General features: G+C 38.5%; 1 protein-coding gene across 1 annotated transcript in view; it reads left to right on the top strand.

Moving 5' to 3' along the window:
• The window catches only part of CUBN (cubilin), a 258,922-nt gene that overhangs the window by 222,391 nt on the left and 11,837 nt on the right, over nt 1–24,694 (top strand). The window contains exons 60-62 of the mRNA XM_041765335.1: nt 14,553–14,761; nt 23,448–23,610; nt 24,326–24,531. Coding sequence (XP_041621269.1) covers nt 14,553–14,761; nt 23,448–23,610; nt 24,326–24,531 — 578 coding nt within the window. The remainder of the gene's footprint in view (nt 1–14,552; nt 14,762–23,447; nt 23,611–24,325; nt 24,532–24,694) is intronic.

The following is a 24,694-nucleotide window of genomic DNA, read 5'->3' on the forward strand; positions in this document are numbered from 1 at the left end:
GCAAAAGTGCAGTAAGAGAGTTGAGTTATAACTTGAATAATTTCATAAATCACTGCTCAAGTAATTCTCAGTTTAGCAGTAATGAGGGTATTACTCGAAAGCACTGGTGTTTGTTCTCTCTCTCTCTCTCTCTCTTTTAAGATTTTATTTATTCATGAGAGACAGAGAGAGAGAGAGAGAGGCAGAGACTCAGGCAGAGGGAGAAGCAGGCTCCATGCAGGGAGCCCAATGTGGGACTTGATCCCGTCTCCAGGATCACGCCGTGGGCTGAAGGCGGCGCTAAATTGCTGAGCCACCCGGGCTGCCCTGTCTGTTCTCTTAATGTCATTTAAGACATTGAAGCCTGAGAATGAGATGAGCTGAAATTGTACACCCATTTGCAGAAAACTAGACTGAGCTTATTTCCGTCCTTTCTAAGCCTTTTATCTTTCACTGGTGATTGGATTTCCCTTGAGAGATGATGTCAAAGACAAAGTTATCTGCAGTTTCTTCCTTGTGGGTTTTATTGAAAAGGGTTTTTTTGCTGAGCAGAGAATTTGGGGCTACAGTAAAGAAAACAACAATGAGTAGTTCACCAAAACGTTACAAAAGCAAGTAGACAGGAGTAAAATCCTGTCTGCAAAAGGAAAGGAAAGATTTTTATTAAAATATCTTCCAACATCAGAATCTATGCCCCCACCCCCTGGAACAACCAGATTGCCATGCGTGGTCTTGAAGAGTAGGGCTGTGGGGGAAAAATAAAATCTGACAGTATTGTGGAGACTAAACCAAGTGATAAAATTGAGTTAGTGGTAAATCATAAGATAACACTAGAAAACATTTGGGTGAGCGAGAGCTGGGAAGCAATTATCCCTTCATAACCTTAAGGCACATCAGTCCTCCTCAAAATGGAATCTAGTCTTATCTCAGATGTTCTCAAAACCGACTGTTTTGAGTTAAATTACTTGTAACCACAGAATCCCTATAATAATTACTATTATCCTTACTTGGATCAGCTTGACTTTGATGTGTTTGCAGAAGCATAAACACAAACTATCTGTGGTCAGCATTAAAAAGAATTATTTGGTTGTAAATCAGTTGTTCAGAAATGAAACATCAGGCAGCCTGGCTGGCTCAGCGGTTCAGCACCACTTTTGGCCCAGGGCGTGATCCTGGAATCTCAGGATCGAGTCCCATGTCGGGCTCCCTGCACGGAGCCTGCTTCTACCTCTGCCTGTGTCTCTGCCTCTTTCTCTCTCTCTCTGTGTGTCTCATATGAATAAATGAATAAAATATTTTTTAAAAAAGATAGAAATGAAACATCATTAGGGCCACGGGACTGTATTTTTCTTGTCATGATATACGAAAAATCTGTTAATTTTTTGTGGTGGCTGTACATTCTGCTCATTCCCAAATGAAGACATCGCAAAGTCCCAGGGCAAAATGATAGTGACCGCCTGTCCCCAGCATCCCCTCTGTGCCAGAGGTAGGACAGAGACTTCCTCTAGATGGTCTCTTTTAATCCTCACAACTGCACATGAGATGGGGATTACCCCATTTTACAAAGGAACAAATAAGAAGTGAAGAGATTAAGCAATTTGTCAGTGGTCAAAGTATTTGTGAGAGGCAAAGGCAAGCTGTGGACCAGGTCTGATCATCTCCCAGATTCACTGTTTTCCTATTCCGCCCCCCATCCTCTCTGTGGCAGGCAGTCAACATTGCCAGTGACTAAGAGGGATCCTGGGGGTGCATTTTCTGAAAGGCAGGTCATCATTTCTTTAATTCCTCTTTGGCATAGATAGAGTTACTTTTTTCCATTTTCATCTTCTCTTTGATACTGCCTGCTGTTACCAGCATTTCAACTTGTACCTAGCCCCAAATAGTGTATTTACACATCTACTATTACTACATAAATTATTTGCATAGCTACAATTTTATATTATAAAACACTTATACTATGCTGAATTATATTTTTAATATATTGTATAATGTATATATAATATATCTTTTATAATACATATCTATGGTTTATATTATGTTTATATTTACATTAAAGATCATATATGTATATGCAATATACATATAATATATGCATATGCAATATACATATAATATATGCATATTATAGCTCATAATACATAATATAATAATATAATTTAAAAATAGATATGCAATAAAGTCACATTATCTTTCTGATGTTGACAAATGTCGGACAAATGTCACATCTGTCTTATTGGCTTTGTGTGGCATATTGATAAAGAATTAGAACAGTTATGTGGAATATAATTGCCTTGGAATGTAAGAATAATAGAACTCTATGGCAAATAAAACCCTCTAGTCCACAATTATGGCTTCCAGTTTAGTAAAATTCCTCACCACAGAATTCTAATAAAATGAAGGAATTTGGGTATTTATTTTTATGATTTAACCCTGATTGGTACTCTTATAATGATTAGTTTATGAATTGGGCAGCTAAGTCACAAAAGGCATTATGGACCTTGCCAAGGTCACTTAGCAAGTCTTGAGCAGAATTGGGAAAGTAATTCCTGTCTCAACTTTGTCTCCACCAAAGTAATAAAAGTTGAATTATCCATTGCACAATGCATAAGCTAATATATGAACAAGAACAACAAAAAATTATTATTTAAAAGCTAAGGGAAGCTGGGTCTGGTTTTATGAATTCCACTTCTTCCATATTGAAATCTATTTTATAACTGAAGAGCAAGTTGCTATTAAGCCTTCTTTCTCTAAAGAGAACATTTTAAGAAATTTTATAACTTTTGATTTTATAATTGTCAGTGTAAAAATAAAGTCATACTTCTTTTATTTTTTATAGAATAATTGACATACAGATATTGTATTAGTTTCAACAGTACAACATAATATTAATATTATAATTAATTATAATAATTAATTATTATAATATTAATTTAATATTTGTATAACATTACAAAATGGTTACCACCGTAAGTCTAGCTACCATCTGTCATGATGCAAAGTTATACAAACTTATGGACTATATTCCCTATGCTGTGAATTACATCTCAAAGTCTTACTTATTTTAAGACTGAAAGTTATTTTATAACTGAAAGATTGTACCTATTAATCCCCTTCATCTATGTTGTCCAATTCCCTTACTACTGTAACCATTCGTTTGCTCTCTATCTCTGAGTCTATTTGTTTTGTTTAATTTGCTCATTTATTTTGATTTTAGATTCAACATGTAAGTGAAATCATATGGTATTTTTCTGTCTCTGGCTTATTTCACTTAGCGTAATACCTTCTAGGTCCATCTATGTTGTTGCAAACGGCAAGATTTCACTTTTATGGCCGAATAATATTCCATTGTGTGTATGTACATATGTATATAACATCATCTTCATCCATTCATCCATCTATGGACATGTACTTTGATTTCGTATCTTGGCTATTGTAAACAATGTTGCAATGAACATGGGAGTGCCCATGTCTTTTTAAATTAGTGTATTCATTTTCTTCAGATAAATACCTAAAGGTGGAATCTGTGGATCATGTGGTAGTTCTGTTTTTAATTTTTGGAAAAATTTACTGTTTTCCACAGTGGCTGCACCAATTTCTATTTCCACCAACAGCACAAGAAGGTTTCCTTTTCTCCATATCCTTGCTAACGCTTACTGCTTCTTGTCTTTTTTTATAATAGCCATTCTGATTGGTATGAGGTGTAAATCATACTTCTTTTATATAATGTAGCTGCCACCTAAATGTATCCTGTAATTTACAACTGATTAAATTTACTCTGCTTGCTGAAATCTAATACTCAGAGATTAAATTTACTTAAGTAATAGACCTGACATCATTTATCATTGGAAATTTTTAGCTAAAGAAGTGTTTTAAATCATTCAGAGATATTTTTATTACTATCCTGCTAATTGTTCCTTGGCAATCACATCTGTGCTAAAAATCAACTAAATTAGCTTTAAAAACAGGTTAATCCATAGGACAAACATGTTTAAGTACATATGTTTGTCCATAAGACAAATGTGTTATTTTGTTAAAAAATATAAGTACATACAAAAATATAAGTACATATGTACATAAGTACATACGTGCACATGTACATAGACATAATGTGCACACAACCACTTTATAAATCAAGAAATATATTTAACCCCAAAATTCCCCTTGATGTTAGAGGCAGAGATCCATCCAGTAACTACATTTTCTATTCATTCCTTCATTGTTTATTCAACAATACTCACCAGCTACTTGCTGTGCAGGCAGTGCGATTCTCCTTAAGAATACAAAAATGAACTGAACAAGGTCCCTATTCCTGAGAGGTTCATTCAAGTAGAAGAGCTAATGATTGTAAATTCGGTGCAATAAATGCTTTTTGACAGAAGTATGTGCAAAGGACAGTTGAGGCAGAAGAGACCTGCGATACTTTGGTGTTGAGTAAAGAGGACACAGGATAATTAGAGAAAGCATCACAGAGAATGTAAATCCTGAATTGTAATGTGATTGTAAGGAGTGGAAACTCTGGCACAAGACTTCCTGGGTGCCAACCCAGGTCTTGTCATCCCAACAGTTTTGACCTTGGACACTTTACTTTTCCTCTCTTCATCTCGATGATCTCCTTTGTGAAATGGACGTACTAAAGTGACTACCTGATAGGCTTGTGGTGAGATTAAATTAAACATTCCCTGGCACTCATTTGGCATATCATAAATTTCAGTCATAAATGGTAGTAACTTGGAAAGATGAGAAGGCACTCATTGGGAAAACATCTATAGAGAAGAAAAAGCATGTACCAAGTTGCAGGTGCATTCTGTTTCAAAGCCTAAGGAGTGATTTGCCCATCATTTGGGAATACTCTGGGGTATGAGGTGGAGAACAACAGGAGCTGAGACAGCAGAGGTAGACAGAAGCTACAGGTGGGGGGCCCCGTATCATATGCAGAGGGGAACCATGAATTGTTTTGAGCTGGAGAGTGCTATGACCTAATGGATTTGTTTTAAAGAGCACAGTCTAGCACCTGTACAGACGATGTTTTGGAGTAGGAGCAGAATTTTATGCAGGGAAAAATTAGGAAAGTATCACAGTTGTTTTGACGGGATGATCAGAGAAGTGGCAGTGTGAAAATTAAAGATGTAGAAAGATGAGAATCAATGGGACACTGTGGTCTTGAAGAAGGTAGTGACACTCTGGAGATACCGCTATCCTAATACAAAATTACCAGGGAAGGATCAGGTTTTGTCGGAGAAAATAATAATTTGGGTTTGGGTATGGAGAATTTGGTGCCTTTACGACAACCAGCTAATGTCCAGTAGTTCATCAATTAGAAGCTCAGTAGCAAGATCTGGGGTAGAGTTTTGCTTGTTTTTACCTTGCAGCAATGTAATGTGGCAATACACATTTAAAATTGTTATACATTCCTGGTAAATTCCCTTGTGTCATTATGAAATTTTTAAAAAATGTTTCTTGTCTTAATGTCACTTCCCTAGCTTTCTTTAAGTTTGTGTTTGCTTGGTACAGTTTTCAATCTTGCCACTTTCAAACTTTTCCTATCTTGAAGAATATATGGTTCTGTTTTACTTTGTCTTTCAGCTTGAGAATTTCATATATTTTCATCTAATGAAATTATCAACATTATTGGATTTATACAGACCTGTTGTATTAGTTGTTTTCTGTTGGTCATACCTGTTCTTATGTTCCTTTATCCTTTCTTACCTTTTTAAAATTAATTCATTTTTGTCACTCTCCTTTTTAAATCATTGCTTATATATTCTGTTCCTCTCCTTAAGTGATTACATTAGAGATTACAGCATTCAGCCTTGACTCGTTAGAATCTAATTTAAAATTAGCCCCTTCGCCACTTCATAATAAGTGTAAGGACCTTAGAATATTTTAAATCTATTTATCTACTTCCTGTCTTTTGTGCTATTAATGTTAATTGTTTTAAATCCACATATAAACACATAAAACGTTTGTATTGCTTCATGCAATTCGTAATTATGTGTATTATGTGTACTTATCATACAAACTTTATGTTTGTTGTTTTTTTTTCTTCCTGAATTTCTCTACCTCCTTATGGGATCAATTCATTTCTTTTTTTTTTTTTTTTTAATTTTTATTTATGATAGTCACAGAGAGAGAGAGAGAGAGAGAGGCAGAGACACAGGCAGAGGGAGAAGCAGGCTCCATGCACTGGGAACCCGATGTGGGATTCGATCCCGGGTCTCCAGGATCGCGCCCTGGGCCAAAGGCAGGCGCCAAACCGCTGCGCCACCCAGGGATCCCGATCAATTCATTTCTTTTTGAAGATTTCTCTTTAGTGATTTTTTTTTATTTGTTGCATATCTCCTGGTAAAAACGTCTTTTGGTTTTTGCTTTTCTGAAAATGGTGTTAGTTTGTCTTAAATTTTATGGGATATTTTCTCTGAATATAGAATTCTAGTTTGGCATTTATTTTCATTCTGCAATTTAAGATGCTATTTCTCTATTTACATCTGATTTCTATCATTTTGGCTAGAAAGTCATTGTAGAATTCTATGTACCGGTACTTTGAGGGCACTCCCTATCCCTGTCATCCCATTGAAAACTGCTGTACTCCATAGTGAGCTCTCACCATGTGTGCGTGCGCATGTGTGTATGTGTGTATGTACGTGTGGGTTAATTTTCGCCATTCTGATGGGTGTATATTAAGATCTCACTGTAATTTCAATTTGCATTTTCCTAATGGTGAACAATTGCAGGTGATTTTTTGTCATATATAAGCCTACTTTGGTGAAATAATCTATTTTTATCTTTTGTCTATTTTCTAATTGGATTTTTTCTACTGTTGTATTTTGAGAGTTCTGTACATATCCTCATAGTTGTCCTTTCTTACATATGTGGTTTGCAAATATTTTCTCCCAGCTCATAACTTGCCTTTTCATTCTCTGAACAAGACCTCTCTTAGAGTAAAATGTTTAACTTTTATAAAGTCCAATTTATCAATTTTCCTTTTTGTATATCCTCCTTTTGGTGTCAAGGCTAAGAACTATTTGCCTACTCTGAGGTCCTAAGATTTTCTGCTATGATTTCTTCTAAAGGATTTATGGTTTACATTTTTGGTAATGTTTATGTCTATCATCCAGTTAGAGCTAATTTTTGTTTAAGGTCTTACATTTAGATTGAAATTAGGTGGGTTTTTTTTGCCTCGTGATGTCCAATTATTTTAGCAATATTTATTGAAAAGACTACCCTTTCTCCACTGATTTGTGTTTGTAGCTTTGTAAAAAAAGAATCAGTCGAGTGTATTTGTGTGGTTCTATTTCTGTAGAGTTTTTTTTTTAAGATTTTTTTTTATTTATTCATTTGAGAAAAAGCGTGCAAGGGAGAGCATGAACATGAGCAAGGGGAAGAGGAGAGGGCAAAGAAGGTCCCTACTGAACAGGAGGCCTAATGAGGGGCTGATCCCAAGACCTCAAGATCATGACCTGAGCCGAAGGCAGACACTTAACTGGCTGAGCTACCCAGGCACCCCTCTTTCTGTGTTTTCTCTTCTATTCCATTGATCTATGTGTCTAACTCTCCACCAATATCATATTGTCTTGATTATTATAGGTATATGGGAAACCTTAATATCAAGTGGAATGATTCCTCCAACTTTATTCTTCTTTGTCATGATGGTTTTAAATATTCAAAGACCTGTATTTTAAGATGTAAATTTTAAAGAAGCATTTTTTAATATGAACAGAAAGATCTTGCTGGGGTTTTGATTTGATAAGAATTGCATTAACCCTATGCCTCAATTTAGGAATAATTGACATCTTTACTATATTGAGTCTTCCAATCCATGAATATGTATGTCTCTCCATTTAGTTAGGTCTTCTCAGATTTATTTCATCATCTTGTAATTTTCAGCACACAGATCCTGTATATGTTTCATGAAGTGCATACCAAAGGATTTCCTTTTCTTTGGAGCATTGCATTTTTATTTTTTTAAATCTTTTATTTAAATTCTAGTTAATTAACATATAGTGTAATATTAGTTTCAGTGCTAGTAATTATATTTTTAATTTTGGTTTCCACATGTACATTATTAGTATATGGAAATGTGACTGATTTCTGTATATTGCCCTTATATTTTGAGTTCTGCTGAACTCTCTAGTTTTAGGAATTTTCATGTAAATTCTTTGTATTTTCTACATCTGAAATAGTGGCAATTCTATTTCTTCCTCTCCAGTCTGTGTATATATATATTTTCTTGCCTATTAGCTGGAAAGAATTCCAATACTCTGTTGAATAAGAGTGGTGAGAAAAAAATATCCTTGCCTTGCTCCTGATTTTAAGATGAAGACATTTAGTTTTTCACCATTAAGTGTCATGATGGCTATAGGTTTTTGTAGATGCTCTGTTCAAGTTGAGAAACTTCCTTTCTATTCCTAGTTTGCTGAGAGTTTTTATCATGAATGCATGTTGGATCTTGTTAAATCCTTTACTGTATCAGGTAATATGATCATATTAGTTTACTTAGTAAATCATGTTTTTAAAATTTCAAAGTTAGTGAGAATGATTCTAATGAAATGCCCTGGGACTGATGATGCATGCATAAAGTGTTTTCAGTAATACCTAAATAATGCAAAATTAGTAAAAAAGATAATAAAATTCTCCTAAGTTTGTTATACATTTTATTGTTCTTTTTCTAGTGACATAGCTACTGATTAGTTGCTGAAACTACCTTTCTTTTAGTATTTTAGTTTTATGCTTCCCAAATATTGCCAGACTAAATACATGATCTAAGTGAAATTAGGCTGGGTCTCAAAATAGGATTTTTAAAATGCGTCAAATTGGGTGATATTACTAAAAACAAACAAAAACAAAACATACAATTCATGTTGCAAAAACCATTATGTTGTTTTTCTAGTATAACATCAATATAATATCTGAAAGGTTATACATGTTTGAGGTTGGGAACTAGAAAAATAAATCCAATTTGCTTTTAGAGGAAAAGACAAAACAGGTTCATCTAGAACATAGTTGAATTTTTAAAAATGAATTCTCTGCTCCAGGGCAATTGAATAATGCAGCTTTGAAAATCACAGCAAGATTTAGTCAAAGAAAGGATTACGGAGCTCTAACTCTGTGTCTCCTGGGGTTGAAAGGAAGCTCTCCTGGTGCACCCCCATTTCCCTAAAGCACCATCCTTCAATGTATTTGTATTCTGTTTCCTGTGCTTCAGTCTGCAACCTTCAACTACAGGCTAAGGCCCCAGGGGCTCACTGGGAAACAGGAAAATGCCTGAAGTCAGGCCAATCTTTATCTGTAAGTATAGCTTGCCATTCACTATGTGTCCAAGGGGTGGCTGTTCCAGAGGCAGATAGAGATCCTATCCAGAAAACCTCAATAAAACGTCAACCACAAAAATGTCAATTCTCATGATAACTATTTAGAAATGCACCTGTCTCCAGTAAAGACTTCAAGATATTTTCTCTTAGATAAAATAACTATATTTCTTTGTTGAATTTTTCTTGGCTTGAGCTTCACTCGGAAGTTTAATTATCAGAGGGAAATAATTTCAGATTCAGTTACTGATTTTTAATTCAGTAGATCTCGACCCACATTTCACTGCTTACTGTGGGTTTAAATTTCCAATATTTCTTTAGCCAAATATTTTCTTTCTCTCAAGAAGTAGCTCTTTTGTAGGAAGTGTTGCCAGTTTTAGGGAAGATGATTAGAATGACATTTGTTCTCAGGTGCAGGGATTGCCATGACAGAATATTCTTTTTTTTTAATATAAATTTATTTTTTATTGGCGTTCAATTTGCCAACATATAGAATAACACCCAGTGCTCATCCCATCAAGTACCCCCCTCAGTGCCTGTCACCCAGTCTCCCCACCCCCCGCCCACGTCCCCTTCCACCACCCCTAGTTCGTTTCCCAGAATTAGGAGTCTCTCATGTTCTGTCTCCCTCCCTGATATTTCCCACTCATTTTTTCTCCTTTCCCCTTTATTCCCTTTCACTATTTTTTATATTCCCCAAATGGATGAGGCCATATAATGTTTGTCCTTCTCCGATTGACTTATTTCACTCAGCCTAAACCCTCCAGTTCCATCCACGTCGAAGCAAATGGTGGGTATTGGTCATTTCTAATGGATAATATTCCATCATATACATAAACCACATCTTCTTTATCCATTCATCTTTCAATGGACACCGAGGCTCCTTCCACAGTTTGGCTACTGTGGACATTGCTGCTATAAACATCGGGGTGCAGGTGTCCCGGCGTTTCATTGCATCTGTATCTTTGGGGTAAATCCCCAGCAGTGCAATTGCTGGGTCCACGACAGAGTATTCTTGACACAGTATGACTGAGGGAGAAGGTACTGATGGATAGGAGTTTGCTGGATGGTAGGATGTATGTAGTAACAAGGAAGATAATGGATTTATGGTGCTGAACAGCATGTCAAGGTTAAGGGCCGATATTACTTAAAAAGGGCAGGGGGGAGATATAAAAATATCTATATAATAAATGAATATTAATGTCTTGTGTGCAAAACTATTTCATCATCACAGAGTTCTTTCTGATATATCCTGTAATTGTTGAAATATGGAAATATAGAACTGGTAATGTGGGAAAGCACTTTTTGGTAAAGGATCCTCCTTTTGCTAATAATCGTCTCTGTATTTCCCCAAAGACATACATTTATGGTTCCATTTGCTGTAGGAGGAGCAGAAGCAAAGAGCAGTTACACTATGTTTAAAGATTAAAGTGGGGAAATTAGAGCAATTTTAAGCATTTCCTGCACCAACAAATACTTAAAGTTGTTTACTCATGCAATATTATATTACATTAGTTATTTGACTATGCACTCAGTATTTTACTCATATAATATTCCTCAAATATAATATGAATTATATAATTCATTTACATAATGTTATGCTTACTTCAATTATTCGAATATTTTGACCAGGATTGTCTGATGATAATGTTCATTCACCTTTTTTTTTTAATATCGTGTGTATATTCTATGAATTAAGCAATGTGTCCTATTATATATAGTTTAATAGCTCCAACAAGCTATTTGTGTATTGGTTGGCTATTGCCACAATGTTGCATAATAAACCATCCAAAATTCAATGGCTTATACCTATAACATTTATTTTTATCCCTTATGAGTTGGCAGATGGGTTTGTCTGCCTGTTCCAGGCTACAGCTTCATTGCACTTGGCTTTACAGTTCAGGCTGGATCCAGGCCTGCTCTGTGTGAATCCCTTTCTCCTTCATTAGCAGCTACCTAGGACATGACCTCTTGGTGTATGGAGCACAGGAGCAGAAACCAAAAAATACAGAACCCATTTAAGACCTCTTCTTACTTCAAGACCATTAATATTCTGAAGCCTAATGCCAGTCACTTGGCCAAGCCTAACATTAAGTAAACAGAAAAGCATACTCTGTCCATTCTAATATGAAGAGAGGGGCTAAAGAATTAAGAATTATCCAATCTACCAGTCAGTCTGTGGAAGCACACACCAATGATTTTTGGGTTCCCTGGAGGGAAAGTCTTATGACATCAGTGTAGTAGGGGTACTATTGGTTAATAAGTGTATATAATGGTACCACTGCACCCAAGTACAATCATCATTTTGCCCTCATTAACCTATTAGTAACAATTAATAAACAAGTGGTGATAAGATAGCTTGAACTTTTAAAAATAACATTTAATTTTTAAAGCAGATGCATTGGGATCCCATTGGGTGGCTCAGTGGTTTAGCATCTGCCTTCGGCCCAGGGCGTGATCCTGGAGACCCAGGATCGAGTCCCACATCAGGCTCCCTGCATGGAGTCTGCTTCTCCCTCTGCCTGTGTCTCTCATGAATAAGTAAACAAAATCTTTAAAAATAAATAAAGCAGGGATCCCTGGGTGGCGCAGCGGTTTGGCGCCTGCCTTTGGCCCAGGGCGCGATCCTGGAGACCCCAGATCGAATCCCACGTCGGGCTCCCAGGGCATGGAGCCTGCTTCTCCCTCTGCCTGTGTCTCTGCCTCTCTCTCTCTCTCTCTGTGACTATCATAAATAAATAAAAAAATTAAAAAAAATAAATTAAAAAAATATTAAAAAAATAAATAAATAAATAAAGCAGATGCATTAATAGAATAAAGCTAGCAATAACAATTTCCAGTATACAAACCTCCAACACTTTACCCTTTCTGCCTCCAGCCCAGACTGTGACTAGATCCTCTCTCCTGGTCTCGTATCTTCCCGTTCCACCCCCTTCCATGTAATGCTACTACCAGATACATTTTTAGATCAAAACTGATTAGAAAGTGCATTATGACCCTACTACTCTTCTAATCAAAAATCTCAGGTAGATCCCCATTATCCACAGAATAAAGTCTTAGGGTCAAGTTCTATGATCTACAGTTGAGGCTCTCTACAGAACAGCCTATCCTGTTTCCCAGTCTTCTTGTATTTCATGGACTCTATGGTGTTTGCTAACAGAATTATGCTTTCCTATGCATATAAGGTAAATTCTTGTCCACTGCATCTTTGTTTATGAAGTTCCTTTATCCTGGAATTGCCAATACCAATCACATTTCTACATGGTCTTGTCCTGTTGTCCTTCAAGACCCAAATCAAATGTTACCTCTTCCTTGGACATTCTACATCCTCATAGCCTGAAGTAATCTCTCCCTTCCTGCAAAACTCACAACACTTCTCTGCCTCTTTTATGGTACCTGTTTTATTCTAGATTGTATTATCATTATTTATCTATGTCTTATCACTTCTGTTGGACTACCATTTATCTTTTCCCACCTCAATAATAAATATTTTTCTTTGACTATTGGAACAGTATTTAATGGGATGCCTAGGTGAGTCAGTTGGTTAAGTGTCTGACTCTTGGTTTTGGTTCAGGTCATGATTTCAGGGTTGTGAGGTAGAGTCCCCACATTGGCTGTGCATTCAGTGGGGAGTGTGCTTGTGATTCTTTCTCTCCCTCTGCCCTTTGTCCCCTCCTCTCCCTCCCTCTCTCAAATAAATAAATATTGGGGTACCTGAGTGACTCAGTTAAACATCTGCCTTTGGCTCAGATCATGATCCCAGGGTCTTGGGATAGAGTCCTGCATCAGGCTCTTTGCTTCTTGCCTGCCTCTTCCTCTGCTTGTGCTCTCTCTTGCTCTCTCACTCTCTGACAAATAAATAAATAAATGAATAAGATCTTTTTAAAAAAAGTAAATAAAATAAATCTTTAAAAACTTTTTTGAATAAAAATCCCAGTATTTAATAAATAAATACATTTGTCAATTCAATAGTACCCCCAAGTCATTGTTCTTCCCAGCTCTGCATGTTAATCAGGGTGAGGGGCTTTCTTAAGTAACAAGCAGTTCACACTGGATATAAAAGCTGCGCAAACTCCAATTCTTTCTTTAGTTTGCAGGCTTATTTCATGTGAACAGAATCATTAGCAATATGTAGTTCAGCCCTGGGCATTGCTTTGGTTTCAGAATAATTATGTCCTAGATTCCATCTATGGATTTATCAGGGGCTGGGCCTTTGGAAGCTTTTCCACTCCAGGAAATGTCTTACTGCACAAATAATCTATAGTTTTACCTGACTTTAAAGCTATGGACAGGGCATTCTGACCTACTAAATAATGCACCCATGCTGAAAAACACTTGGCATATTTGATATCCTTTGCTAGTAAGGAGGGCCACCATTGTTTCCATTTCCTGAGGAGCTCCAAGGCCAAAATCTTAGCGCCCCCTGATGTTGCAAGCAGTGCTTTCACCGTTAAGATAAATACAATGAGACAAATGAAAGGCCAATGTCAGTGAGATTTAACTTTGGAATTAATAATACTCTATATTTGGCAGAAGATAAGCCTTAAGAACATTACTTTGAGCACCTACTTAATCTAGATTCCTACTGGGATTATTTTGAATTTAGTCATGCTCATGGTTTCAAAATCATTCAGTTTGTTGCAAGAAAGCTTCCCTTTCTTTTTGGAAAAAAAAAACAATCAACTATAGAGTGTGTTTTAATATAAATTGGGCTGTAGTGTTAAATGTGTGTAGTGTTAAATGCCCCTCAGCCTCTTTCTAACAGATTATTTACATAAAAGGTTTGTTGGAAGCCAATTATCTTGGAGTGTTGGGTAAATTCTTCATAAATTCAGTTTTCAATCTGATAGTGTTCATAAAAGCAGAACATAAAATAAAATATGTTCATGTCTTCCACAAGCTTTGTTATGCAAAATACTTGATTTTCTAAAAAATTGGATTTTTCAAGGATAGAAAAAAACTTCAATAAATATCAACAGTTCTAAAAATGCATATAAAACTAAATATGGTCCCCCACTTTTCTAGGTAACTAGACAGGGGACTGAAGGTTAGGTCATAGGCATAGAAAGGAAGTAAATAATGATAAAGCTAATGCAAGTGGAAACAACACTCACATAAGCCCATGGAAGCCTGGTGCACCATATGATAATGTTCGTACAAGTGTGACCAAAATAGTTTCTAACTATGTGATTTTACTATACTCTCCATGTAAAATTTAAGATCTTTTCTCTTTGGTTTGTGTAGTGATGTGTCTTTGTTTTAACACAGGGCCTCAGCAAGGATGTGGTGGTTATCTGACAGGTTCAGATAATACCTTTGCCTCTCCTGATTCTGACTCCAATGGAAGATATGACAAGAATTTAAACTGTGTATGGTTCATAACTGCACCAGTAAACAAACTAATTAAACTTACCTTCAATACATTTGCTCTGGAGGCACAAAGTGCTATGCAAAGATGCATATATGATTATGTAAAGGTAAGGCTATTACATTTCTTAACAGTCTTCTAACCCAGACTTTAGTATGATATGGGACAGTTTATACCATTCGGGAAGTCATGAAAATACTGAATAATGCTAATTTTTAAAATGACATATTCTTCAAGGTATAAATGACATATTCTTCAAGGTATAATAATAAATATAATTTATTATTTTGTCTTATTTTTAATTTTTTTGAAAGATTTTATTTATGATTTTGAGAGAGAAAGAGAGCACAAGCAGAGGGAAAGGCAGAAGGAAAGGGAGAAGCAGACTCTCTGCTTAATAGGAAGCCTGACCCCAGGACCCCAGGATCATGACCTGAGCTAAAGGCAGACACTTAACCAACTGAACCACCTGAGTGCCTCATATTATTATAGATATTCTGTCTTCATATCAAGTTAATCTTTAACATGGATGACTCAGAAATTTCATGTGGCTTCTAACACTAGCTTTAAGAGTCCTTGTTCATCTGTGCTTTGTCAAGAGATTATCTTTAGGAAGATGGATTGTATGGAAAGAGATACTCAAAAGGCCTTTGGCAAATCCTAAAATGAAGTTTCTATATTTACTTTCCATATTACCTATAGATGTAGAAAATAGCTTAGATCTGAAGTCCCTTTAAAAGGAAAACAAGAAACTTTTCTGTTCAATTTTAATGATTCATTAGTATTACATTATTGTGCCTATAAGGCTATATGAATTTAAAGTTTTTTTCTTTTATTTAAGTAATCTCTATACACAGTGTGGGGCTTGAACCCATAACCTGGAGATCAAGAGTTGCATGCTTCTACAATTGAGCCAGCCAGGCGTCCCTGAATTCAGATTAAACTTTCTAAGTAGTATCAGCCAGTGCATACTACTACACTTTTGTGGGGAAAACAACCAACATGGAAAGATTTGTGCCCATGAGGAGCTTGAATCCGATTGTAGAAGTAGTGGATGATGCATGCAAATCAACAATAAGCAGTTCAGGACAGTCAATATTGAAAGTGCCAACTAATGCATTGGATAGAGGCCCAGAACAATGTGCAAGTTTAAAAGACAAGAAAGTTCATGATGATCTGGTGTGAACAAGAAAAGCTTCATAGAGTAAGGGATAGCTTATGAAGTCAAGAGAGAAGGCATCCCAGGCAAGGGCCACATAAAATGAAGGGAAGTACAGAAGTTGGCATATGAATGTTTTTGGAAGAGTGAACGAACTTACTTTACTGGAGCAGAATATCGCAAACAAGTAGCAAGAAATGAGATTGCCTAAGTGGAGAAAACCCAGATCACAAAGAATCTTGAAAAGTCAAACAGGAAGGAAGGAAGAAGAAAGGAAGGAAAGTCAAACTAGTGAATTCAGATTTTATGCAGTTGAAAATAAGGAGGAATTGAAGGTTTTCCAATGAGCAATATGATGAGAGCAGTATTTAAGGAAGACTGATATAGAATCAGCATTGGAAGTAGGTGGTGAGCAGAGAGTCTGGAATTAGGACCCAAGGAAGTGCTTACTTTTAGGTAAGGAGGGTATAGAGATGGAGATGTCGAGCCTGATGCAAGATAAACTTTTAAGTTTAAAAATCATCTTTAAACAAATTATATGTTTTTAAAAAAGAGAGAAAAGTCATAGATGGAATACGCATTGAACACCTAATTATATACTGTCATATTTTCACTGTGATAAGCTCCAAGCCCAGGAGACCAGAAGAATCTCAGTACTATTAGGAGGAAACCATGCTTTGCAAGGTAGAAGTTCAGTCTGGGGGCAGCAGGGCAGACAGGTGGGCAGAGGATGGAATGGGGCTCCAGTAAGAAGAGAACAGCACAAACAGAGAAGAGACGGCAAAGGAGCCCTTCTGCTATCAGAATTACTGTTTTCTTTCAAGGAAAGCAGCATGGAGCTACAAGCCAGGCTTCCACCCCACTTGGGGGAAGGTACACGGTGAGGCAGTCAGAAAGGACAAAAGAGGCAGGATGAGAAACAGACAAGTCATGGAATGAGATGTAAAAGCCCGGACGAGTGGAGGATCATGAAAGTCAAGAGGGAAGATCTCTCACCAAGGATGGGTGGTCAATACTATTAAATTATAAATTAGAGGCCAGGAAAGGTGAAGATGAAGAAAAAACTCATCAGAACAGATGACAGCCATTTTAACTAAAGTACTGGCACAGAAGCCAGATTAGAGGGAGTCCATGAAAGATTGGAGATATCAAGGGATTTCGGTTCAGGTTGAATTGTTTTCTAAAATGATACCAAATGGCCTGAGCAGCAGCAAAGCTGATATTCAAGGCAGGTGGTGTAGACTGTAACCCAGTTTTGCTACCAGACAAGTTTCCTCACCTCCCTGATTCTTTATCACTTTATCTATTAAAAAACAAATGAAAAATATCACATAATTGTACCAATTTTTCAAGGCTGTTTTGAGGATAAAGATAATGTATGCTGGAGTGTCCGACACTGTGCCTGGAATTCATTTAAAAACAAATTCATTTCCTACCCGCCACCCTTGTGTAATTCCAGATGGGCATGCTGGCCTGTGGAGTCACTTTTTCTTAAAATATTAAAAATAATAGACTTACATATATTAATTACTATAAAAGTAAACTCATGTAGGATGTTTTGGGTGTGATCTGGCTAGGAGGAAGGTTGACTGATATTCTCATCCTTTTCTGAGTGTGATTTGATACTGTTACTAAAGCAACTAGCAATTTCCTGAATTTCTTCAAGTCATTTTGGGACAGAAATAGCAATATCAAAAACAAGGAGCTATTATCTAGCTTAAATATAAAATTTCCTCTTCCTCGCCTTTTTTTTAAAGAAATTATGTTCAGATCTACTCTTGTTTTCCTTCTTGGGAAAGCAGTTTCCCTATATTGGCAAGTGTTCCAGCTTTCACTAAGCTGGCAGGTCAAAGAACAGTTCTTGGAATGTGAAGCCTGGAGCTATCTGTAGTAAAGTGATTCTCTGTGATAAATGGGATATTTGATATCTTGTAGAGTATTTCTTAGATATTACAATCAAATTACTTTTTAAAAACCAATTTAATTCAATTCTGTAGGTAGGTATACAGGTGAAAACAGCAATTCCATCATCTAGTCATAATTATATCTCTTACTGTTTTTGAAAGGGTTGACTTGAAAAGTTATTACGATAACTGCAGTACATCACAATTGGGTTTCACCAAGCGTTTCTGTTGAAATTAACGTCACATCCATTCCATAAAGAGTCTCATGACATGGTTAATATGCCAGGTGCCCCAACCATAGATACAGAGGATTTAAGATAGGGTTCCCCAAGAAGCTGTCAGCAAAGTGGAGGAGGCTGACACATAAGCAGAGAAACTATTTTACAGCATGACAGAAACAATAAATATGAATAATGAACAAAAGTAGAGAAGAAGGTATAATTGAGTCATTTGGGGATTCAGGAAAGGCGTTTTCCATGGAATGGTTGAGCTGGATTTTGGAGGAACATCACAGAAGCACACTTCCTGCTGGGGGGCTGCCAGAGAGAAAGAGGGAAGGATGGACTTGCAGCTGTGTTGTGTGTGCTCAGCTTCCTGACCCACCTATCTGCCAGCAGTTAAGTCATTTCTCTTATAATGAGCAGGTGAGAGAAATGGCAGAAAGGGCTCAGGGCTGTGACCCTAACTGATGTTCCTCTGCTGGAAATATGGAACTAGTAGAAAGGAAGTGGCTCCTTCCTATCATTTCCCAGCATCTCTCCCTAATCTGTGCCCATTTGAATAGCCAGTATTTCATGGTGCTTCCTTGACTACCTGAAGTGAAGGTCATCTATGCTAATAGCTTACCAATATACATAGCTTCAAAAACATAATAAAATGTACTAAATGCAACGAAAAGGAGGAATAAATGGAGAGTATATAAAATAGTGCAGACCTAAATATGTAAATGCTCTGCTACAACTACATTATGCCACATGATAAATTGGCAAAGATTCTTTTATGTGGGATCATGGCAAACACAAAAGTATAAATTTAAACTAATATGGATAGGCTGTATTTGCAACTTAAATGCCAATAACCTCACCATCTGCAATATGAATTTCCAAAATAGAGGAAAACCTCAAAAAATATTTCTAAACAAAACAAAGTACAGTCTTCCTTTCACTTACACAGTAATTGCATTTTTGGAAATTCGGTGCATAATAAAACTATGCATAATGTTTTTGTGTTAGAGAGAGAATGGATTTAAGTTCTGGGAGTACACAGTAGTGAACAATTTTATTACCTACAATTTTTATTACCTTGGCAAGACATTCAACAGTTATATGGGACAGAATAAATCTTCACTTTGCAGAACCATCCTGTGAATTACAAATGCCAGTCATAGCACCAGATTATCGTGATGACCCAAAAAACATGACACTTTTTGCAAAACACTCTCTGGGACATGACAGTGCCCCTACTGAGAACCTTGGTCTTAACCCACTGGGCTTAACCATTCATTCTGCAGCCAGTCAGTGTTAGGAGGAGATCTCTACTCCATCAGGGCATCAGGTTCCCATCCTCATGAGTTAGTCCCTATGATTCATTCATTTATTCATTGATTCAATACACATTTATTTGATTACCTGTTGTATTTCAGACACTGCTCCAAGCACTGGAAAGAATATTGAGGTAAAATAAAATAAAATAAATAAATAAAATAAAATAAAATAAAATAAATAAAAATTCCTCTAACACAGAGTTGATTCTAATCACTGCTTCTTGTGGCTCTTCCCAAGACCACTGGGACCAACGTAATATTTTTCTTCATAAGGGTCTGAAATGGACCAGAGCTCTACTCCAAGTCTGAAAAACTGCTCTCTGTTCTCTTTCTCATCCCAAATTACACCCAGGCATGTTGTCCGGCAGACCCTAGCAGAGGCTCCTTAATAAAATCAAAGAATTCATGGAGATACTCAAAATGCAATGTAGAGATGCTCCCAATAAGAATATAAAAATCTTGCCATTGTCAAATTCCTAAGGAAATATTAAAAGATAAGGTCCTGAGGAAATTAAAGTCTAAAATTATTGTTAAACTTGAAAAGAATCAAAGTCCAATATTGCTTATTGTCTTAATGCCCTTTTGCATTAAAAGTTCACAGAAAGTAAAATCCAGACATGACCTTCCCCACTTCCTGCTATGGCTCAAATTAACAACTGGATAATGTGCAGGATCTGGCTGTAGTTGTAGTCTGAAGCTATCTTACCCCAGTTTACGTAAGCAATTCCTTCAGGATCTTAAGTAGTTTCTAATATGCTCCACTATCAGAGTTTTAACAGCTGAGAAAACAAAATCCTTCTTAGCACTTATCTACAAAACTTAAAACATAATCCAACCTCCAGGCCTAACTGAGCTATGCCGGGTGGCAGGTCCCCCCGGAATGCAATATATAGCAGCATGTGATTGTGTGTGTCTCAAGGACACAGTTCTCAGGGCACCATTTACATCCTAGTCCATATGATTCCCCATCTCCAGCAGCGCAGTGTACCTCTTGCAACACTCCCTGGAGCTACCCTGCAAAAGTCCTTCATAGAGGTCTAGCCTTATCAGGGAATGAGAGAGCAGGTGGAGAAATATTGGCTTCGGCTGCCAATCCCAGGAGCCTGGGAGCCCATGGCAGTGGTCCAGAGGCCACCAGCTGCCTATTTCAGCTCAATTACTAGAAATCTTCCTGTGGCAATGAATAAACTGATGCAAACAGCAGCTGGAGGCCAGTGACTGTGTAATTTCTGTCCATCACAGTTACCAGTTATCAATTCAGAACCCAAATCAGGTCCTATAACTCCTGCAGAAGAAGACACAGACTTTTTCCTTTTTCCACACAGTACATGTGGAACTTCACAGTCATGTCCCGGGGTGCTCACTGAGTCCCACCTGCATCCTCTTGCTCTAATGCCAGGTACCCTAAGTGAGTTGTGGAGACTCTTACATGCCTCTTACCCTCTTCTGAGGCCTTCAATGCCATGTTCTGTAGGTTGGGATGCCCTTCATCTTCTTCAGGTCTGAGAGGTCTCTACCTACTTTTAAACCAGTTCAAATGTCTGTCTGAGATCTTTCCTGACTTCATCATCTGGGTTCTCTTATTACATTTAAATCCTTCACTGCAGTACTCACTTTTAAAATTTTTATAGATAATTGACACGCTCATACGTATAGTCAATGTATGGATCCCTCTCACTAATTACTGTCAATTAGTGTCTTGAATGTATGGAAATGCCTTCTACACCCTTGAAAACACCGGACCCAGCACAGAAGCCTGGCACACAGTACATAGAATAAAAATGCTTGCTAGTAGAAATCTGATGATATAGGTGGCAGCCATTATAATATTTTAACTTGTTTACCAGAAAAGGTACATTACTCAAAACTTGACAAGTCAGCTCTTCCATAAAATGAGGGAGATGAAATTTACCCAACTCTGGAGTCCCTCCTGGCTCTGAATGTACTAAAATCCCATGTAAGCAGGAGAAACATTGCCACCTAGTGGTAAATTTACTTTTCTGTTTTTTTTTTTTTAAATGACTATTTTATACTTTCCTGGCATTTTAGAATAACGTCAGTGGTCACGGCTACCTTGAAGTCTATATAACACCCCCTAGTTCTGTTATAAATTCAGCGTTTGGGTCTACACACACATACTTGTTTCAGAAATACTGTGAAGCTTACTTAGCTGGAGAAATCTGTTTTCTGGTCATAAGCTTGAAAGAGATTCAGGTGTCCACTATTTCGACAGGTGTCTGTTGAAAGTTCCTATGGTAGGGAGTTTTTCTGGGTCCTGGCGACACGGCAGTGAATCGTCAGTCTTCCCACCCATGGGACTTAAATTCTAATTGGGAGAGAGACGAAAAATAAGTAAATAAGCAGCAAATAAGAAGTGTTTTGATTTTAATAAGAAAATAGTTCTTGGGGGCCCAGCAACATTAGATAGAGTTGGGCTCTCGGAGGAGGTGACATCTGAGTTGAGGCCACATGACAAGGGAGAGCAGCCAGTTCAAGAGGTGGGGAGAGAGAAATTATTACTCACAGGAGGAGCAGCGCAGGGGCCTTGTGGGGACACTCCTGGCAGGAGGAAGTACGGGGAACTGGGCACCGGGCCAGACCAGGCTGGGGCTTGCAGGCCACCACAAAGAGCTCCGGTTTCAATTCAGGTGCAGTAGTGAGAACCCACTGGAGCAAAGGCTGAGCAGGAGCTTAATTTGATTTAAGCTGCAAACACTCAGGCCATTACTTCTGCAGAGATTGCTGTGGCTGCTCGCTGGAAACAGATCGCTCAGGAGGATAGTACAATAGCCGAGGTGGGGGAGGATGGTGGTACAATGAGGAGCAGCCTTCGGGGGTAGATTCTGAAGGGAGGGCCGAATAGGTGTGGGGCAGGTGGGGGGCGGAGAGGAATCAAGGATGACTGATGTAGGCTTGAGAGATTGTTGATGTTGGGAAGCCTTGGGGAGAATGGGTTTCAGAGGGGTGGGTAGTGGGAGAGAGGGGCCAAAGACATTTATTGGCTGCCTTTTGTGTGCCAGGCCCTTCTAAAAGCTGGGGACAGAGCAGTGCCCAGGGCGGACAGCGACCTGTGCTTCCAGGGAACGGGCATCGTCTTCCAAGCGAGCGGGAGGCGCTGATACAAGTACATGGGAGTGGGTCAAGGTGGTGCGTGCTCTAAGGAGAGCAGGAAGCAGGCCAGAGAAAGGGAATTTGGAGAGAGTTTCCATTTGAAGTAGGTGGTCGGGAAAGGCGTTAGCGAGTCAGCGATGTTTGAGTAAAGGGCTGAAGGAAGGTAGGGGAGCAAACCATAGGGACGTATAGGAGAGGAATGTTCCAGCAGAGGGAAACAAGGAGTGCAACAGGCACGCAGCAGCCTCATGCCTGGCTTGCTCCCGCAGCAGAGAGAACCACGTGGAGACAGTCAGGTATCAGACGGGGAAAGCCGGTGTGTGTGTGTGTGTGTGTGTGTGTGTGTGTGGAGAGAGCAGACTCCCTCTGGCCTGGAGGCCCACTGTCAGGGCTTTGGCCCGCGCACTGCGCGGCTGGGAAGCGCTTGGAGGGCTTTCAGCAGTGCCCTGGCCTGGCTTCCTGCAGCCTCGGGCACTGCTGAGGACAGGCTGAAAGAGGGGCACAGGGCAGCCCGGGGGCCCAGCGGCTTAGCACCTGCCTTCAGCCCAGGGCATGATCCTGGAGACCTGGGATCGAGTCCCACGTAGGGCTCCCGGTGCATGGAGCCTGCTCCTCCCTCTGCCTGTGTCTCTGCCTCTCTCTCTCTCTCTCTCTCTGTGTGTGTCTCTCATGAATAAATAAATAAAAATTCTTAAAAAAAAAAAAAAAGAGGGGCACGAGTGGAACCGGGAGCTCTGAAGGGAGCTGAGAACCCGGGCCTGCGATCTCACCAGTGCGCGGGGAGGGCCACACGGGGCGACAGCAGCGATGCTTCGCTGGCTCCAATGACAAAGTAGTTTAAAATCAGATGTGACTTACATAGTGAGAAAGGATTTCGAGGCACCCTAACCAGGTTTTCACTGAAAATCATTCTAATTGCATCGATTCAGGAACAGCTGTCCCTAAGTTAAAGCCAGCTCTCGCCGCATCAAGGTAAGTTTCTTAATCATGACCTGGTGTGACTCCACGTCCATTTTAGTGCGAAATCTGCAACTTCTTTGCGAGTCATGGAAAACTAATGAACAATTTTTCTTTTCAGTTATATGATGGGGATAGTGAAAATGCCAACTTGGCTGGAACATTCTGCGGTTCCACTGTACCTGCTCCCTTTATCTCTTCTGGCAACTTCCTGACGGTTCAATTTGTCAGTGATGTAACTTTAGAAAGGGAAGGATTTAATGCTACATACACTACTGTGGACAGTGAGTAAATTGAGACATTTTTATATTTTATGAAACGTATTTTTAGGCACTAAAAATAATGCCATGCTTATATCTAAACCCAATGTTATTTACGAAAACTCAGTGTTAATTCCTACCTAAACTCAGTGTCAGTTACTAAATACTGTGTTAATCACTTTGTTTAATCAGTGATACAAGGCAGCCTGGGTAGCTTAGCGGTTTAGCACCGCCTTCAGCCCAGGGTGTGATCCTGGAGTCCTGGGATCGAGTCCCACGTTGGGCTCCCTACATGGAGCCTGCTTCTCCCTCTGCCTGGCCCCTGTCTCTCTGTGCCTCTCATGAATACATAAATAAAATCTTTAAAAAAATAGGTGATACAAATTTGGTACGATTCTGTTTTTAAAGATTTTATTTATTTGAGAGAGAGAGAGCACATGTGCACACAAGCATTGGGGGAGGGCAGAGTCCTGAGGAACAGACTCCCCGCTGAGCAGGGAGCCCAACCCCAGGACCCCAGGGTCATGACCTGAGTCAAAGGCAAATGCTTAACCGACTTGGCCACCCAGATGCCCCGAAATTTAGTCTGATTCTTAGTGAAGAATACCCTAACTTCTTTATAGAATGATGTTAACTATAGCGCTTTGGGCTGGAAGGGTGGGGAAGGCTGAATTTTAAACATTATGTGCATGTGGAAACATGAATAAAATATGATTAACAAATCGTTCTATTTCTCCAGTGCCTTGTGGTGGAACATATAATGCAACTTGGACCCCACAGAGTATTTCATCACCCAATTCATCAAACCCAGAGGTCCCACTGTCCATGTGTATGTGGGTCCTCGAAGCTCCTCCACATCAGCAGGTCAAGATCACAGTGTGGGCCCTGGAGCTGCACTCACAAGACTGTGACCAGAATTACTTAGAGTTTCGGGACTCACCTGAGGTAACAATTCTAGGACGTATGACAGTCACATCTAATGGCCCTTTTTCACCAGTATTTGCAAAACACTTGAAAGAATGAGTGCATAATTAAATAAATTCTCGAGCTTACCTCCAGCTTGACATGTTTTTCAGGCATATATGAAACCCTCTATTTAGGCATCAGG

The sequence above is a fragment of the Vulpes lagopus genome, chromosome 8 (genome assembly GCF_018345385.1).
Source record: "Vulpes lagopus strain Blue_001 chromosome 8, ASM1834538v1, whole genome shotgun sequence".
In the NCBI taxonomy this organism is placed as follows: domain Eukaryota; kingdom Metazoa; phylum Chordata; class Mammalia; order Carnivora; family Canidae; genus Vulpes; species Vulpes lagopus.